Source organism: Maylandia zebra, linkage group LG7 (genome assembly GCF_041146795.1).
Source record: "Maylandia zebra isolate NMK-2024a linkage group LG7, Mzebra_GT3a, whole genome shotgun sequence".
In the NCBI taxonomy this organism is placed as follows: domain Eukaryota; kingdom Metazoa; phylum Chordata; class Actinopteri; order Cichliformes; family Cichlidae; genus Maylandia; species Maylandia zebra.
In genome coordinates this window covers 60,218,372-60,235,781 of record NC_135173.1, presented here as the reverse complement: position 1 = coordinate 60,235,781, position 17,410 = coordinate 60,218,372, and the positions used below count along the sequence as shown (strand labels likewise).

The 17,410-nt window shown below is 39.5% G+C and overlaps 1 protein-coding gene across 1 annotated transcript; it reads right to left on the bottom strand.

Annotated features, from left to right (window-relative positions):
• Window positions 1-2,815: 2,815 nt before the first annotated feature.
• pnp6 (purine nucleoside phosphorylase 6) lies at window positions 2,816-13,727 on the bottom strand. The gene is made up of 6 exons (XM_004564600.4): window positions 13,584-13,727; window positions 10,901-11,064; window positions 10,708-10,811; window positions 7,435-7,610; window positions 7,153-7,343; window positions 2,816-4,536 (listed from the first exon to the last, which is right to left on the bottom strand). The coding sequence occupies exons 1-6, from the start codon at window positions 13,616-13,618 to the stop codon at window positions 4,304-4,306; spliced, it is 903 nt and encodes a 300-aa protein (XP_004564657.2). The 5' UTR covers window positions 13,619-13,727; the 3' UTR covers window positions 2,816-4,303.
• Between the last annotated feature and the right edge of the window lie 3,683 nt (window positions 13,728-17,410).

Here is a 17,410-nt window from a genome sequence, read left to right as displayed (position 1 = left end):
ATTCAATGAAAATTTGAATTTGAATGAGGATCTTTTTCATATCAGTTAAAAAAATAACTTAATTATTTATTATTTTTGGTCACTTAAGGACTTTTTCAAACAGGAAACTGATATATAAACACTCTTTCAGTATCTGAAGTATTTAAACAGATAGCAGATTTATTACAATAATAATATTCATCTAACATCCCATTTTGTGCCACCTTTGGATACTTTGTTACATATTCACTCTTCTGTTTGCTCTTCTGTTTGGTTCAATTCATGTCAGTGCTATTGTTATAGTGCCAATTCACAACAACAGTTACCTGACGATGCTTTATAATGTAAGGTAAATGACCCTTACATTGATAAAACCCTGTTTTCTACAGTCATTGGTCTCCACTGATTCCAAATGGAAAGTTTTGTCTCCATAGCACATAAATGCTGCATTAGGTTTGCTGGCTACTGATATTATAGCTTATTAATCCTCTTTTTTAAGAGTCAGCTGAGAAGCTTGAAGCTGTCCAGTAGCTATGAGCTTCAGACTGGGAGCTGGTGATTGAAGTAATTAGTCGAGTGTAGTAAAAAGACTGGAGTTATAATAAATGGACAAAAGCATTACATCACATTCTTCATGTCTGCTACAGAATCTGATGTCATGAAGCACTGAGCACACAGTTTTTGTGCTGATGTTAATGTCAGAGCAGGTTTGGAAGTAGGAGACGCTGCTTTATATGGGATATCTAGGAGGGATTAAATGTCCCGCACTGATTTGTTACAATGAGGGCATAGTATTACAGTCCTACACTTGAATTTCAGTGAGCTCTTTACAACGCTCAGGTCTTTCACAAGTGTTTGTGCAGGCAGACTGCACTTGGTTTTTGATACAGCTGTGGCAATGGGCTAGAAAACGCCTGAATTCAAAGATAAAGTGCTGGAGCCCAACACTTTTGTCCGCGTAGTGCATGTGGAATTAACTGGCCTGACTGGTCTTTCTCTAGAGTCTAAAGTCATTTCATCCAGCAGCATGAACATAAGTCCTAATCATAATTTTAAAATGCACTAAATAACATTTTTAATTAATTTATGGCATAAGTAGGCAAAGGAAAGTGCATATATTTGTTTATTATTTGGTTCAAGGTACCTAGCAGCTTCATATGATATAATGATCCCCACACTGTAGTAAAAGGGGAATACCAGAGGTGTTGGTAGTTGAATATATAGCTAGTAGGTTCACCTTTTTAAAAATATTTACATGATTCCATGCAAATTTAGAGGGTGTTGTCTTCAGGGTTATTCAGTTTGCAATTTTTTGTGCTACATTTGAAGTGTTTTTGTCCACAGGTTGGGTAGACCTATTTTCTATGAAAATTAAATTCAGTGAATAAGGATCCATGTTTACTTTTACACAAACGCTTCAAACCATATTCCAGACTCATAGTCTCTCTCTCTCACTCTCTGATCGACAGCTTTATTAGTAGAGCTCTGCAAGGTTTTGCCCTTGTGGGACAATTTGCACATTACAGTGCTGTCTGCGCTGTTTGTTTGAATTTTGTTGCAATCAATCAAGACCAGTACACAACTTGAAGCTCCAGATAAACTGAGATAAACCACGCCACTAGCTGCAGCGCTGAGTTTGACCTGTCACATCCCCACAGAGTTGGAGCAGTAATTTTCCAGCTCCACCCTGCACACTGGTACAGTGCTGACACACTGCTGGCAGCTGACACGATTTGGAGACAGCGTGTGAAAGTCAGCAGAGACATTCCCTCACTAACGCTGTTCCTCGGGTTTGTAAGAGTCACATTCAGTAACAGGACAGGAGGGGCACTGCTGCCCCGATATGAGCACAGGTACATGACAGTCTATAAGGGCACAGGGTGTGTGAGTGAGACAAAGGCTGAGTGTGTGACAATGTGTGACAGTGTTTAAAAGTGTCAACTCAGCAGAGCTGTCCCGCTCTATTTCCTCAGCTTCTCTTTTCACCCTATAATAATCAATAACGAGCCCCAGCCTCAGTTGGCACAGCAACAATAGATAGATCAACATTACATTACAGATGAAGCCTGTCAGCAGCCGTAGGGACTGAAGAGTCAAAGCACTTTGTTCTCCTCTCTTATTCTCTTTTAGTCGCTCCCATCATCTATGCTTTTCTGTGTCCCGTTTCCACTTCCTCTCATCCCAAAGCAGAGAGAGAGCTATTTGAATCTTACATATCTTTGAAGATGTCTTGTGTTTTGCTGTGCAGTTAAGTTGCGACTCTTTTTTACGAGTATGTGCAAATACAATCAAGCTCAGTGGTGTGTTGTTTGGCTCTTGGGCTCATTTGTATTAATATTTCAGCTCCACAGACGGCTGCACGCTGTATGTAGATGAATTATATAAGAGAGTGGAGAGGTGGGGTGGACGGAACAGCCATTTTCGCTTTATCTCAATCTGACTCTGACCTCATCTGTTTGAAGTATGTTTAGAGTGAAGGATTGAAAGAGTGTGGCGCTGCAGACAGAGAGTGTGTAGATGTGTTGATGAGGTGTGTGCTTTGTTTGGGGCTATGTTTGCCTTTATCTCGCTGTTCACTGAACCTCATTATCGTTGAAAGAGGAAGAAAGTCCTTTTCTCCTTGAAACTGACTTCCATATTGATTGATTTTGGGCTGTACCCCTGTAGTAGCCTGCTTACACACACACACACACACACACACACACACACACACACACACACACACACACACACACACACACACACACACACACACACACACACACACACACACACACACACAATGACCAATGTGTGCAGTCACCCATGGCAAAGAAAAAATGCAATTACCCAGATGTCATCTCCAAATTTTTATTTAATAGCAGCAAAAGCTGGTGTGGCAAATAATTGCTTTGCTAGAGTGCATTGTTATATAAGTGAATACAATTCTAACCTGAGACCTCAGTACTTTAAATAAGATCAACAAACAACACATAAGGGTTAATTCATCCAATAAAGTACAACCACAAGAAAGACCAGAAAACCGGAGACTAAAACAAATTGCCAAATTTGGACTGCTGAGCTTCTATTTTTCCGGCCTTTCCAGTGAATGAGATGGTCAAGACAAGCTGGCAGGCAAACTTGTTCCAGATGAGCACAGAAAAGATTGAAAACTGCAGGTATTCCAGCCCTCTCTGATGTTACAGTGTTAAGGCCTCACAGTGTGCAAATAAAGCAGTCCACTAAAGAAAAAAACCCTCACACATCACAACCATTTAACAAGACTGCTGGTATATCTTTCAGACTATACCGTGTGCTTTTTGTGTGATTAGTTAGATTTCTCTCTATGTATGATATATGTATGGTATAAATATATATATATATAACTGTAACGGCTGATCTACAGTAAGAGATTACTAAAACCATGTGCTTTTCATTTTTTGACAAACTTTTAAGAAACTCATTGATTTCTTCTTTAAATATTAGGAATGATATCAGAGATTGGCCTATTTATTTGTAGGCCAGTATTATATGATAAATACATTGGATAGATATGTCGTCTGCCTGCTTAGAAATATAAAACTCTTGATTAAAGTGTATAATAAATATGCCCACATTGATTTACAGGTAAAATAATTATTAAAAGTGCATCCTTAACAAGAAGAAACCACTAAATAATGCCAGTTGATAAGTCCAGTCCATAAGCTAGCAGGGTTTTCCACATGCACCTGAAACAGATAAATGGTGGATTCATAGGTAGTAGATGCTCGCATTGCTCTCGCTAAAGACAAACTGCAGCATGCATGCATGCAGCAAAAATATGAGTGGGAGAGAGGAAGGAAGGCGTAAACTAACCATCAAATCTTAAAGGTTTGGATTCACTCAGATACTCAAGTCTGGTTTTCAACAAGGACCCAGATTAGAATTTGCTGCCACTGTGATAATAATAGGGAGTACAGGGAAAACCCCAGCTACCCTGCGGCACTTACATTAGGAGAGAAATGCACACCGGTGGTTGTAAAAGTATTACTATTACAGTTATTTATCTGTGATATCTGAGACTGTGGAAAGTTGAAACATTGGAATGGATGCATGGATTCAGGCTTACGTTTCCTGGATCACATTTGTTGATTTGTGCAGCTCTTGCTGAGGTAGTGCTAAATCCCTTAAAATCTTAAACCTTATAACTTCTCCTAAATGTCCACTTTACCCAATAGCAAATAATAATCTATCCCACAAAGCACCATTTTTACCTTTTGTTCAAAGCTATGATTATTCTGTCACCACAAATTTGACTGTAAGGCCTAAAATGTTCAATTGGTCCATCAGATAGTAGATGATGTTACTAGAGGTTGGCTATGAGGTGGCTCACAAGATTCTGGAGCTCCTGAGTCCTGCGCTCAGTAGTCTTCAGCACTTCTGTGTGATTTGCTTTTTCATTGCTCTCATAATCTGTCACAACCTTGTTGGTGATGAGGGACAGGCCCAAGACACGTAAGCGACGGTCAGGAGCCACATCCTCCTGGGCACGTGTGCCACAGTGACGAGCCACCACCACCTCCGGGACTGTGCTCATACCTAGACAGAGGGTAGAGGTTGACATTTAATTGAGTACATAAAAACATTCCTTTACATCTCAGTTAGTACTGAACCTTGAAAGAGACACGTTAAAAAGAAAAGGTGGTTTGACTTCAGCACTGTGGTATAGGTCACACAGGATCCTTCATTTCACAAAATGCAACTTTATAGCAATTTCTATTAGATCATCCCTGCTTAATTAATCTCCATGGCTTGGCTTTCTCTTATAAATGTGTAGTTACCAACCCAAATCAAGCTAACACCTCACAGAACATGACGAACATGCCATAACAAGTAGGCTTAAACTTAAGTGTAAAAGTAGTACTAAGATAGTTTTAAAAAATTGTGATAGTGGCCCTCCTCTGAGCAGCAAAACAAGCCAATATGACTATATTATTAAAGTCATAAATAAACATAGGTATATCCAATGTTTTAGCAAACAGTTGCTTATTAAGAATTCATTTGGAGTCATTTTCTTATCGTTATATGATGTATTTAAGATCCTAATTAACTTGTCTGCCATTTGTTGCTGCGTCTGTAGCATAAAGTGTTGAATTTTTTTAAAAGGATTATGGCAGTGAAAGTTCATGAACTTAGACATTCATTTTTATTAGCTATCTTGTAATAACTATTCTGTCATAAATGGCATATTTTCCTATAATTTAGCAACTACTCTGGCTGTGAACTGACATATGTAAAAGTAAACTATAGTAAAACTCAAAAAGATAATGAACCCAGGTAACAACTTTCAAAATGTATCATCTTTTTCTGCCAATTTTACTACACAGAAAATATTTACCATTAAACATGCTACATTTACTGCAACTGATCTGATGTAGTTAAAACTGGTTTATATCAAGTTCTTGCTTTGTAGGACATGAAAGTCTAAATCACATTATGATGCATAATAACACAAACAAAACATCAATTGCTATACAGTGAAAAAAGAGTAAGAGGGTGTATGCTGTGATGTATATGATGTGAACCGGTGGTTACAAGGATGAAAAAATGATCTCTGATGATAGCTGATTTTTCAAGTTGGTACTGAAAAAGGTGCACGTGAAACTGATTTAGTGATGAGGTGTCTTGTGTTGTGCCCCTTAAGCGGAGCAGTAAGTGTTGGAAAGGAGTTATTGGTTTGAATTTGAAAGTAAAATTTAATGCCATTATTATCTGTGTAAATTAAAGAAAGTCAGGGTACTCGATCCATGTGCACAGGTGGAAATGAATCATATGAGCTCTATGATGTGTTCTTGGTTCAGTAATATCTCTTGTAGTGAGGGAACAAACTGAGAGGAAGTAGCACAGCAAACTGGGAGGCAGTGTTACGGCTCCCAGTTTGATCTCCACCAAATTATTTAGAATTAGAATTTATTCATGGATGGATCTAAAGAGCACAAGTGAATAAAACTGTAATGAAGGCAAACAATAAGCAAGTCCAATCACGTAACATAAACCTCCTTCTGTATTGTCATAACAACAAATCACAAATAACACTACTCAGATAGTTTTTCTGATTTGTTCCAGTCATAGCCTGAATCCAAACCATTTACTGTTGACTTGTAGACTCTGCATGTATAAATTATTATTTTAACCACAGAGCTGAATTATTTAAATAAGAAAACAGAGCTTGTATTTAAACCAACTTCACCTTCAAAAACACAAAAGTATTGTGCAGTATAATTGTGTGTAACTGTATACTACCACATAATGTGCAAAAACAAGTGTGGGGGGAAAGAAACAGGGGAATTAGAAGAAGCGTTTTCAAGAGTGAAGAATTGCAAAGTCATTCATACTGTATGACTTTGTAAAAACTGGAGGTTATGTAATAATAACAGGAGAGCCAGGTGCCAAGTTGGTCTGTCAATGATCTGAACAAATAAGTAACAAATACAGACTCATACATAATACATAATAGATCACTAGGAGGACCAAATGAAAAATACTATCCTTTATACAAAACAACATTTTGCATGCATAGATTTTGAAGTCATTTTTAGGTCTTTAATTTAGTTAAGCCATCATATCTTGTGTACCTTTAAGTCTGGGGTTCAATATCGGACAATTGAACCAGACAGGAAAACTCTGTAGTATCACATAAGCTTGTTTTTGCACTGTCCTGTGAATCAGGTGAAAACTGATGCTTTTTTCCCATATGGAAAAGAAATAGTAAAAACTTGTAAAAGACTTGCATAAGATGTGGCCTACTTCATACAGTGAATCATATAAGGCTTATATGATTTACTCATGAAAGTGGCCACTTTCTCATTACTTTTATATATTGTTTTAGTAAGTATCCAAAACATACAAGTCTCATTTATATAATTTTTTCAAGGGATCTTATATCTGTTTTCACTCAAGACAGATACAAACTTTATAAGATTTATATATATCTTTTCCATATGGGTTAGCTTCCACTAGTTCCAACTGTTGGGGTAATATTACTGCAGAAATTTAACTGTTGGTACATCTTCAAAGTAATTCGTCTCTCCGTATTCATATTTTTTTAATGTCTGTATGGTGGCTCTTGTAGATGTACTGTTATGAAGTTTTAACCCTTTATGGTACCTTTTAAAAGGACACTATCTGAACTGAGGATGAAGGAGCTGTACTAACCCACAGCATCAGCCCCCAGCCTCTGCAAGAGTTTGCACTCAGCAATGGTTTCATATGTTGGGCCAGCCAACATGCAGTATACCCCTTCCTGCAGGAAGCTGTCATAGCCCAGTTCCTTTGCTGTTTTTCTGGTCAGGGCTCTCAGGTCACGGTCATATGCATCTGACATGCATGGGAACCGCACTCCAAACCTGCAGGGATAATTAATGCATGAATGAGACACAGGAGTAATGTATAAGATACAGATTTTCCTTTCACTGCCCTGCCCGAGTGTTTCTGTACCTCTCATCATTGTGCCCACACAGAGGGTTCTGTCCTGCAAATCCGGGCATGTTGATGTGATCTTTAATGAGCATGATGTCTCCCACACTGTAGGTGTCATTGAGTCCTCCTGCTGCATTTGTCACAATCAGAGTGCTCACACCCAGCAGATAGAAGACTCGCACTGGGTAAGTCACCTGGAAAGATAAAAATTGTATGCTTCAGAGACAGCAGCTGTCACTCTTTTATGGTCTCAGTGTTTGTCAGTAAATTACAGAAGGAAGTTACAGGTAACCTGGGAATAATAGCAAAGCAAACAATTCATCATATGAAGCAAACATTATAAAAGTGCCAGCTTCTTTATGCACTGATGTCAGTAAGATTTTTATTACTGTAGGTTTTTGCGCATGTGTGGTACAGTGGTGGTTCTGTGCTAACCTTTATATGGCAACTGATGGCCCATAAATGACTGTTGCTACTTTTCACTGCAGTCACATTTAGAAATTGTTTTTTTCTATTTCACATTCCCCTAGAGATTGAATTGCCTATGAAAGTGCTCTGCTAGTTAGTGCAGAAATGTTATCGAGTAGCTTGCTATCTTGATAAGGTCAGTGCTGTCACTTTGGAACATTGGTATGCTTGATATAGGATTTGCATATTATAAGCCCACAACAAACTTTGTTCCATGGACAAAATTTAAGCAGAGCCGTGTGTAATAACAGGACTGCAGAACCTCTAAAAGCAAACGAATGATATAATGTTTGGTGGAATACTTCTTCTAAAAAAACATATTCATTGTATAAGACAAAGTAATCAATTATAGGCACTTATTATTGCTGGTGTAATCTTTACTATACTAAATGTTTCAGATGAGTGTATTGCCATGGTAACAATAGCTGATCTGCCTAACCACAAGACAGTTGTGATAAGCGTGTCTTTAATTTGGCAGATATTCTGTCATTAAGCAAAGTACTGGAACAATTAAAATGTGCGGACAAACATCAGAGTGACACTGAGCCATGCAGTTACTGTACATGGTTAATAAAAACATCCCATCTAATGTTATCTTGGCTTTATTTTTTTCAGGTTGCCAAGTAGGACTTAAGGACCATAACACAGGACAAAGTCCAGTACATTCTGCCAGTGCGCCCCAGGGTGGCTGTGGCTACAATGTAGCTTGCCATCACCAGTGTGTGAATGTGTGTGTGAATGGGTGGATGACTGGATATGTAAAGCGCTTTGGGGTCCTTAGGGACTAGTAAAGCGCTATATAAATACAGGCCATTTACCATTTTACCATTTACCAGAAAAGCAAATTTGTAGTAGAAAATTTTACTTAAGCTGGCATAGGTGGGGGGTGGCATATGCAGACGATTCATCTAGAGACATTTAAAATGTTGTTTGTCTATACTTCTAACTGGATATAAGAGGACTATAAAGCATCTGACCTTCTGTTACTATAAAAAAAAATGTGTCTTTATGATTCAGGGGGGTCATATGGAGAATTTTATGTGGATATGGCATGTGAAAGCGGGTAATAAAAGTCAAACCAGGATACAGTCTCCACAGGCCAAAGGGCAATCCAATGTGACACACTGGTTGTCATCTCAGCACTTCAGCTGATCATTCTACAAACTTGGTAAATTGTTACCTCAAGTTGTACCTATCCTTGATCCTTGATGTCATACACCCAAATTTCCCCTTGTGGGACAATTAAAGGATTATTCTATTCTATTCTATTCTATTCTATTCTATTCTATTCTATTCTATTCTATTCTATGTAAGTGCTTATTAAAAGTCACTAGGCTATTTGGGAGAAAGTCTTAACCCTCTCAAGGCAGGCGTTGCCGATTTGCAACAGTTAAAAACTAACAACCTGATTACCCCACATACATATTTTATGAGGTTTTTTTTTACTCAGAAGTACCACTGCAGGACTTGGTTGTGCATTAGCAACAAAAAGTTTAATTTGAGCCTGAGAGGGTTAATTGTCTCAGAGAACAGCTTTCTCTCATAGAATATAAGCTTTATGGAAGAAAGTCTGATTTTGACTCATCAATTTAAAGAGCAACAATCTATTTTGACGGCAGTTGGAACTGCATGTTTTTCTCAGTGTGACTGACTATGTCAGAATTTAAACTGCTGGCTGAATTCTACAGTACAGTGCATCGTTTGCATCAGCAAGGTCTCAAGACACAGAAGCGAGTTGGGTTGTGTAATGGAAATGTTGTATTTGTTCCAGAGTTGCTTGTTTTTTCACAGCACAATAATGCTGATTCATGAGTTATGAAACTATTCTATGAAACATGATTGATACAGTCTTGAAGACCCTGAATGTTCTGCTGAGGGAACGACTACACCATATGAATGTGAAATGAGTACACCACTTCGTCTGTGTGCCGAGCCAGAGTCTCAGTCCCATATGCATATAATAACCTTTTTAATGAAAACTCTGAATGATGACTGCTTTTTATTTGTCTTGTTCTTTCGTTACTGGATTTCTTCTGTAATTTGGGATAGAAATTGTGACAGAAAGCTGCTCATGAGGCAAAGCAATAACAAATAAATGTATATCTTTGCACATTTTCACATGGAGGCCATTCAAAATGCAGTTAGATCAAATATAATCCCAGCAGAGCAGAGCATGGAAGTGGACAATTAATGGGTTACATCCCAAAGAGTAAACACCAGGTATCTGCTACTCACAGTAGCTCAAAGAAAACACCAAGCTTTCTTAACATAAGCAGAATACGCAACTAAAGCTCCCCACACAAGACTGGTCCACACACTGACTAACCAGCTCTTCACTTGCTTATATGCTGCTAGGTGGCTGATTGCTGAATAAAGCCAGCTGTCCACTGGCTCCTCGGGCGAGCTGGGTGGAAGCTAAACTACTGGATGAGAAAAACGCACCCACACAACACACAGACTTGCTAGGGCTGTAACAAATATAAAACTCATATCAGAGACATGACTGTTTTTAGCCATACTAGCCTCACTGCTATTTAGATGATTAAAAACAGTCATGTCTCTGTATTTACTGCAGACTGAAATAGTTTAACTTTTGCTTTGTGTGGAACCAACATTTTCTTAGAACTGCAGCTATTTATAATTGTAATCCCACAACGCCAGTTTAAATATTGGTAATTTATTACTTATTTTTATTGTGAAATAACTATACACTCTATATAAGATGGCTGTAGCCAATGTGACATCAGAAAAGAAAAGGATGGTCTAATCTGGGTAATAAAAGGTACCACAAGCAGTAGATTATCTCTACATACTGCTGCTTACCGTTTGTATGTTGTAACCCTCGTAGAAATGGAATCTCCCCTGCATACAGACACACTCGCAGCCATTCAGCTTGCCAAACACCAGCTGCCCTGCATGACCCTGCACTGCACAGCACACGTGTAGCATTAGCCATTGCTGGCATGAATATGCACACTGTCCAGACAGTAATAATGAGTTTTAGGAAACCGCTTACCAGTGCTGGTGGGAAAATGTGGAATATCCTCATATTTGAACACTGTCTTCTCCTCCAGCAGATCAGCTAGACCGCCCAGGCCTGAACCACAGATGATGGCCACTTTGGGACGCTGCTTTGTACGGTTAAGCAGCCAGTCCGCTGTCTCCTTATAGTCTTCATAACTGTATATGAAAGTGTTAAGGAACATAAACAATATCAAGTCAACATGTGCAGCTTTAACTGAGAATACAAAAGTAAGACATTGTTGAAAACAGAAGAACCAGCAGAACAGCTTCAACTGAAAGTTGTTTTAACTTCTATAGGCAATCATTAAAAGTCAGAACTCTAAAAAATAGAAAGATTAATGAGTTTTGTTCAGTTAAGGCTTTTCTGTGTGGATCAACTAGCCTGACCTGTCTATCCAGCTAAAGTGTGTCCCTTTGTGATGACAAAGTTTCCACAACTCATGTAAAGCTAATGCTCATTGTCTCACTGATTGCACTGGTAGAGTTACCCACTATTCAGCAAAAGCGATGTTAAAAATAAGTGAAAAGATCATCTGGAGGAGAAATGTGGGAGTAAAAACCCACAGAAATGAACACTGTAAAAATATGATTCAATGATGCAGGGTGCAACACACTGAAGGGCTTTTACTTTGCTATTTTGAGTGCACCAGGCAAATTATAATTCAGGGGTGCTGATTTGATTGGGAATGCCCCAAGGTACTACATTATATAAAGCCTGAACCAGTCTGTAATTCTGGTTATAAATGTGGTAGTAAAGCTATAACCTTGTTAATGTTCCCTCAATGCCTCAAGTCAAGCCTTGTTGTTAAAATACAGGGACACTTCAGGCCGTGGCCTTTACCAGATCAAGCTGAAGCAGGGGAAAGCCCAAAGACTCTAGAAATCCCATCTAAGATATATGCTATATCTGATTAGAATTAGATGTTCTGGCTTATCTTTTCCATATTCCACCTGTTTCTTTGCTAAAAACCTAGCATGGAATTATTTTAGCAACAGTAGACGTTTTGGCAACTGGGATGGAGAGTTCAGTCAAAGTCATAAAATTTCCATGAAGTAAGAAAGTAGGCCAGCTGCCAAATATATCAGGGGCCTATGCATCAAAAATGTTATCCAGAAGAAAGAAACTGAAAGTAACTGAATCATTATCCAGTCTGTCAGTTGCAATTGTGGCTCTATAACTAATTCTTCTAATAATAACTAATTTTCAGCTTTGTACAAGAACACCAGTCAGGAAGATTAACACATGGCTGTACAAACGTCTGCTGGATTAGAAGGTGGAGAATAAATGACAGCATGTCAGGTTATTTAACCATTGCATGTTTTTTTTTTTATCAGTGATTTATAAACCCAAGCAATGGAAACATGGAGACATCAGCAGGGGTGTATAATATGTAGCATAGCAATAAAACCATCTCTTATTCAGCAAGAACATGATGACAGCTCTCATTCCTGTAATTCTGCTGTAACCTTTTATTTAAGGGGAAGTAAACTTTCCCCATAAACAAGATGAATTTACTTTTGAGTAGCCAACTAGACTTACCAAATAACAATTATAAGAACTTGATGTTTAGCCATCTTTGTATGATGGTGTTAATCTGTTAGATTATCCTGTTTTTTAAATTACATAATAACCTTACAATTTCTACTATGTGTTAGCATTTTAAAGTCATGTCAAAATGACAGCTTGTAAAAAAACTGTGAAAAACTCAGTACAATCCATGTTTCATTAGCTAAACCAAATTTAGTTGCAATAAGTTAAAGTAGCTGTTTTCCGTGTCATCCTCTACAGTAGCTTCTAATTTTACAGAGCAGAATCTTAAAAGCAGAACCTCTATAAAGCCTTCTGCTTTTGTAGAGCTAATAACACCTGGATGTTATTTACTTTTTTAGTCCTGTGGCAGTAGTTTTTCACAGCTACCTAGCAACATATAGAGTAATATATGGGTAAGCCAGTACATTTTATTTCGATTTTTCTCCTACCTGCCTTTCAATTGAGCTCAATGTTTATCTAGGTTACGTTTGTCTTTGAGCTCACTTTGTGATTATGTTCAATTATACAACAGCAAGCAGGAAGTGAGTTTGTAAGGGCTCTCCTTCCCTTGAACTGGTGGGCTGGTATCGTGTGGAGCTGTCCGTGGTGCTGCGGGAAATTTGTATTCAGGCTCTGAAGCCTGACTGCCACATATTTCTGGCATTCCGAACACAAAGTCCCGAAAACACAAAAGGCAGCTTGACTAGTCGCGGTAGTTGCTAAGCCCCAGGCTTTGAATTAGACACACAAGACAGGCCTGTAAAGTAGGCGAACATGCAACCAGTCTGACTAGATCATTATGATAGATAGCAATGACATTTGCAGTTTTATATATTAACAATGCAGGTTATTCTTCCCTCACGCTGTAGGTAAAGGCTTCCACCTGTCATATTATGACAAGCTCACTTCATAAGAGGAAAACCCTCATTGGCTGGTCTAATCTTCAGAAATAAGCGTCCTGTCACTTTTGCCTTCATTATACGTTTCTCAAAACGCACAAAATGCTTTATGTAAATCTTAGGATTTATTCTTTAGACCCTCTTCAACACCGTCCACATTCCAATTAGACAGCGTAGTGGCCTTGACAATCATTAGGCTCTTTTCACTAACATCCAGCCTTGTCATCCAGCCTTGTCATTCCTACCTGCAGTGACTGCTGGAGGGGTTTGCCGCTTCCATATCCGACGATGGCGACGATAAGGTCCCGTTTAGTGTTTATTTTCACAGGTGCTTCCCGTGTATGGTAAGCCAGTTAAAGCCGCCGATGGAGACTCTTCTGCTTGGGTGGACGGAGTGCGGAGGGGGTGTTGCGCGTTGACGTCAAGACATTTCGTAGGGGATGGGGGCGGGGCTTACACAGAGTGCCGGTCGCACTTTGAAGAATACAAAATCCAATTTTCCAGCCGACTGGGCAATTTACTGATCCGTTTCTCATGACGAGACAAGACCGGGAACAGAGGGAGAAACAGTGAGAGGGCGACAGAGAAGAAGGGAAAGGAAAAGATAAGGAAATAATAATAATAAGATAAAATCTAAACAGTAATGTTGTGGATTTTTTTTGTTATTGTTTTTTACCCCACAAATATAAACAAACATTTCAGATTTCAGATGTTCCATTGAACACCAGTTCGGGGAAATCCCGCATGTGTCTGAAGCATGCTGTACAAATAGTGGCTCTGACTAACAATTCAAAGTGCTGACTCAGGGATTAGTAGAAAAGAATGAACGTGAAAACACACAAAAACCTAATACAAAGCAGTGACACAAGGCATAAGAAAAGGGGAGCAATGTACTGCATGTAATTACAGAGACAGGATAAAGTAAGGTAAATACAAAGCTTATTTGTTTAATATTTTATCTTAAAAAATCACGAGTTTACAATTAACAGGTCTGGTTATGGATTAAAGCCAACAAGTCATAAACCATAAACATTCCAGAAAAAGTGAAAAATAGTTTAGTATAACATTTCAACTTAAATATGAATAGTTCCTATTTAATGCAACTTCTTTGCATTTATTTTTTTTCATTTATTCACATGGGACAAGTTAGAAACAAAAACATGTCATGGTGGTGTTGTGTAGCAGGCTGGAGTTGGACCCAGATGCAAGACTCGAACACAAAAGAGATTACTGAAAGAGGCAGCTTTTATTTGCAGCAACAAAGCACTAAACTAAATACATGAAAACAAAACCTAACATTGGAAACTGAGAACTGAAAACTAGAAACGTACAATAAAAAACTAGGAACTGGGGAGAAAGCAAGGAGAAGTCAATGGCCAGCGTTGGTATTGGCGTGGTGTGGCGTGGTGGTAGTATCGGACGGAGGCCCTTGGGCGGCTTGAATGGTGGCTGGTATTGACAGGGATGGGAACCCTTGAGCAGTGCAGGATTGGGCAGTGCAGTGACCACTGGTTCAGGCAGAGATAAACCAGATGGAGCAAGGACCTCTGGTGGAGCAGAACCAGAAAGTGCAAAGAGCTCTGGCTAGCTGGAGCTGTGCAGGGTACACAGCCTGTTAAGGGTGCAGCGGCTAGGGCTACACAGCACATGAGGCTTCGCAGGCTCAGGCTGCAATGTGGAGACCATGGCTAGCTGGGCAAGCTCGCCTGACCCCCAGCGGAGACAGATGACTGGGACGCCTCAGCTGAGCCCCCAGCAGAGAATGAAACGAGAACCTCCGGGGGACCAGAACAATCTAAGGCCTCAAACTCAGTCTCTGAATTCCAGTGTTGGGTAAGTTACTTTAAATTAGTAACTTAGTTACATTACTAGTTACTTCTCTCAAAAGTAACTCAGTTACTTCAAGTTACTCGTTACTTTCAAAGTAACTAGTTACTAGGGAAAGTAACTTTGGTTTTACTCAGAATTCTCTTGTTAATGTGTTGCTTCCGTAACTGGATACCCAGCGAGATTGCCAGTCTTCTAGCTTGCTTACTTGCCAAAGGTGCACTGTGCCACCTACCAATAGAAAGGAAAAAATAATGTGCATATTTCCACGAGTGAAATCCCACACCTGGACCATCATTGACCGCCGCCATGATTCTAGCCTACGTCACAGTGTCACGTGCGCTTTTTACATCCAACACGAAAACTGCAGTTGTGGTGCTTTCGATTGTACTCAGAACTCGGAAATTCTGCCTTCCGAATAGGAAGATGTAGGCAACACCAGACTGCAGATGAGCTGCATACAGAGCTGGACTGGGACAAAAAATCGGCCCGGGCATTTTGACTAGACAACAGCCGCCTATCTAAATCCCAGTAACGATTAACGCGTTCCTGATTTTGGCATAATAACTAGTTACCGTGCTCATTATCACAATAATAACGTAGTTACTGTAACGCATTACTTAATAACGCGTTAGTCCCTACACTGCTGAATTCCGCCTGGGTAAAGTTTCAGTTTGTAATTGGCCCAGTTTAGCTACACAACAGTTCCAGAAAAACTGTTATTATCCGGAACTGGGTAACAAAGCCTTGGAATAAACAATCTCAAGGCCCTTATCCATTAGCAGCTACTCAGATCGACTCACCCCCTTATCACCACAACTTGGCTTGGATTGACTGGTTTCCCATTACAACCTAGTACTACCTTGTGTGCATGCTTGTCAACATAGCAATGCATCTGCACATCCCAAGACGTCAATAATGTGCGATACGAAGACTAAAGGTGGACATTCAGGCAAGAATATACCTACTGCTTGGTCTGTGGCTTTTCGTCAGACTCAAGGATCACCGCATTTCTTTTTTTTGGGAGCTATTTCCCTCGTTGCTGGGTTTCAAAGATGACGTTTTTGACTTTCGTGAATGAGAAGCTCTCATGACTCATTGAGTGACACTACTGACCAGCCAATCAGTGTCATGCAGTGTGACGACATCACATTTTAGTACCTGCTCGGATCGTTTGGATCTGAAAAAGTACCAGGTACCAGGTACTATGACCTAATGGAAAACTGTGGTAAACTGTGCCGAGTCAATGCGCGAAGGTACTGACAGAAAAGGGGCTATAAAGTTTCCAGGCTTGGGAGGAGTGTGAAGAAAACAGTCTTCTAAATTCTCTGAGCTGGAGTTACCAGTCTCTGTAGTAATACTTCCAGGCTTGGAAGGAGCATGATGAAAACTTTTTTTTTTTTTTTAAATGGAGGAAACTGCGTCAGAATAAACAGTTTTAGAATCTAAACACTCAGATCAGGACAGCTTTGTCTTTAAAAAAAAACTTGGGACCTGGAGGAGGAGAGACATGGAAAATTTCTTCCGCTGCTGCAGCTGTGGTGATATAGGAGACTCCTGCTGCTGTGGTGAGGTAGTAATGGAGGAATTAAGCTGCAGCGCTGTAGAAGAGGAGGACCAATGACCTGGGCCAGCTCTCAGTGCCTCCTTAGCCTGAGTCAGGGAACAGCCAAAATCCTAAGCTATACATGTAAACAAAACCTAACATTGATTGGAAACTGAGAACTGAAAACTCAAAACCAGGATCAGGAACTGGGGAGAAAGCTAAGAGAAGAGAGGGACACAAGGACAGCAGGGGAATACACAGCAATGTGAGACAACACAACAACAGGCAGAGGAAGACGGTGGACTAAATAGAAAGAGACATGACAGGGAGGAAGCAAAACTGAATACAATAAACACAGGACATGGGACTATCAAAATAAAACAGGAAACATGCACACACACTAAGACGTGGGGTTGACACTGGGACTGGGGACGAGACAGACATAGGGACATAGCCAACTGGGGAGACAGAAAGGAAACACAGAAATCAGACACAGGAGATAAACGAACATGAAGACAAGGGAGACTAAACATGAAATGAGGAAAACGGGGGAGGAACAGTATCAAAAACCTAAAGACTAGAACTATAAATATAACCTGAGCAGATAGTAACTAAGAAAACTAGAAATAGAAATGTTTAAACTGGAAACTTAAGCAAAAGCCTAAGACTTAGAAATGCTGGTACCATGACAAAATAAGA

Excerpts from the sequence above, each read along its gene's own strand:
- pnp6 (XM_004564600.4), bottom strand. The coding sequence starts at position 13,618 with ATGGAAGCGGCAAACCCCTCCAGCAGTCACTGCAG. Across the intron at positions 11,065-13,583 it reads CCCTCCAGCAGTCACTGCAG|TTATGAAGACTATAAGGAGA; the intron begins GTAGGAATGACA and ends TTTCATATACAG. Across the intron at positions 4,537-7,152 it reads GCTGGGGGCTGATGCTGTGG|GTATGAGCACAGTCCCGGAG; the intron begins GTTAGTACAGCT and ends CCCTCTGTCTAG.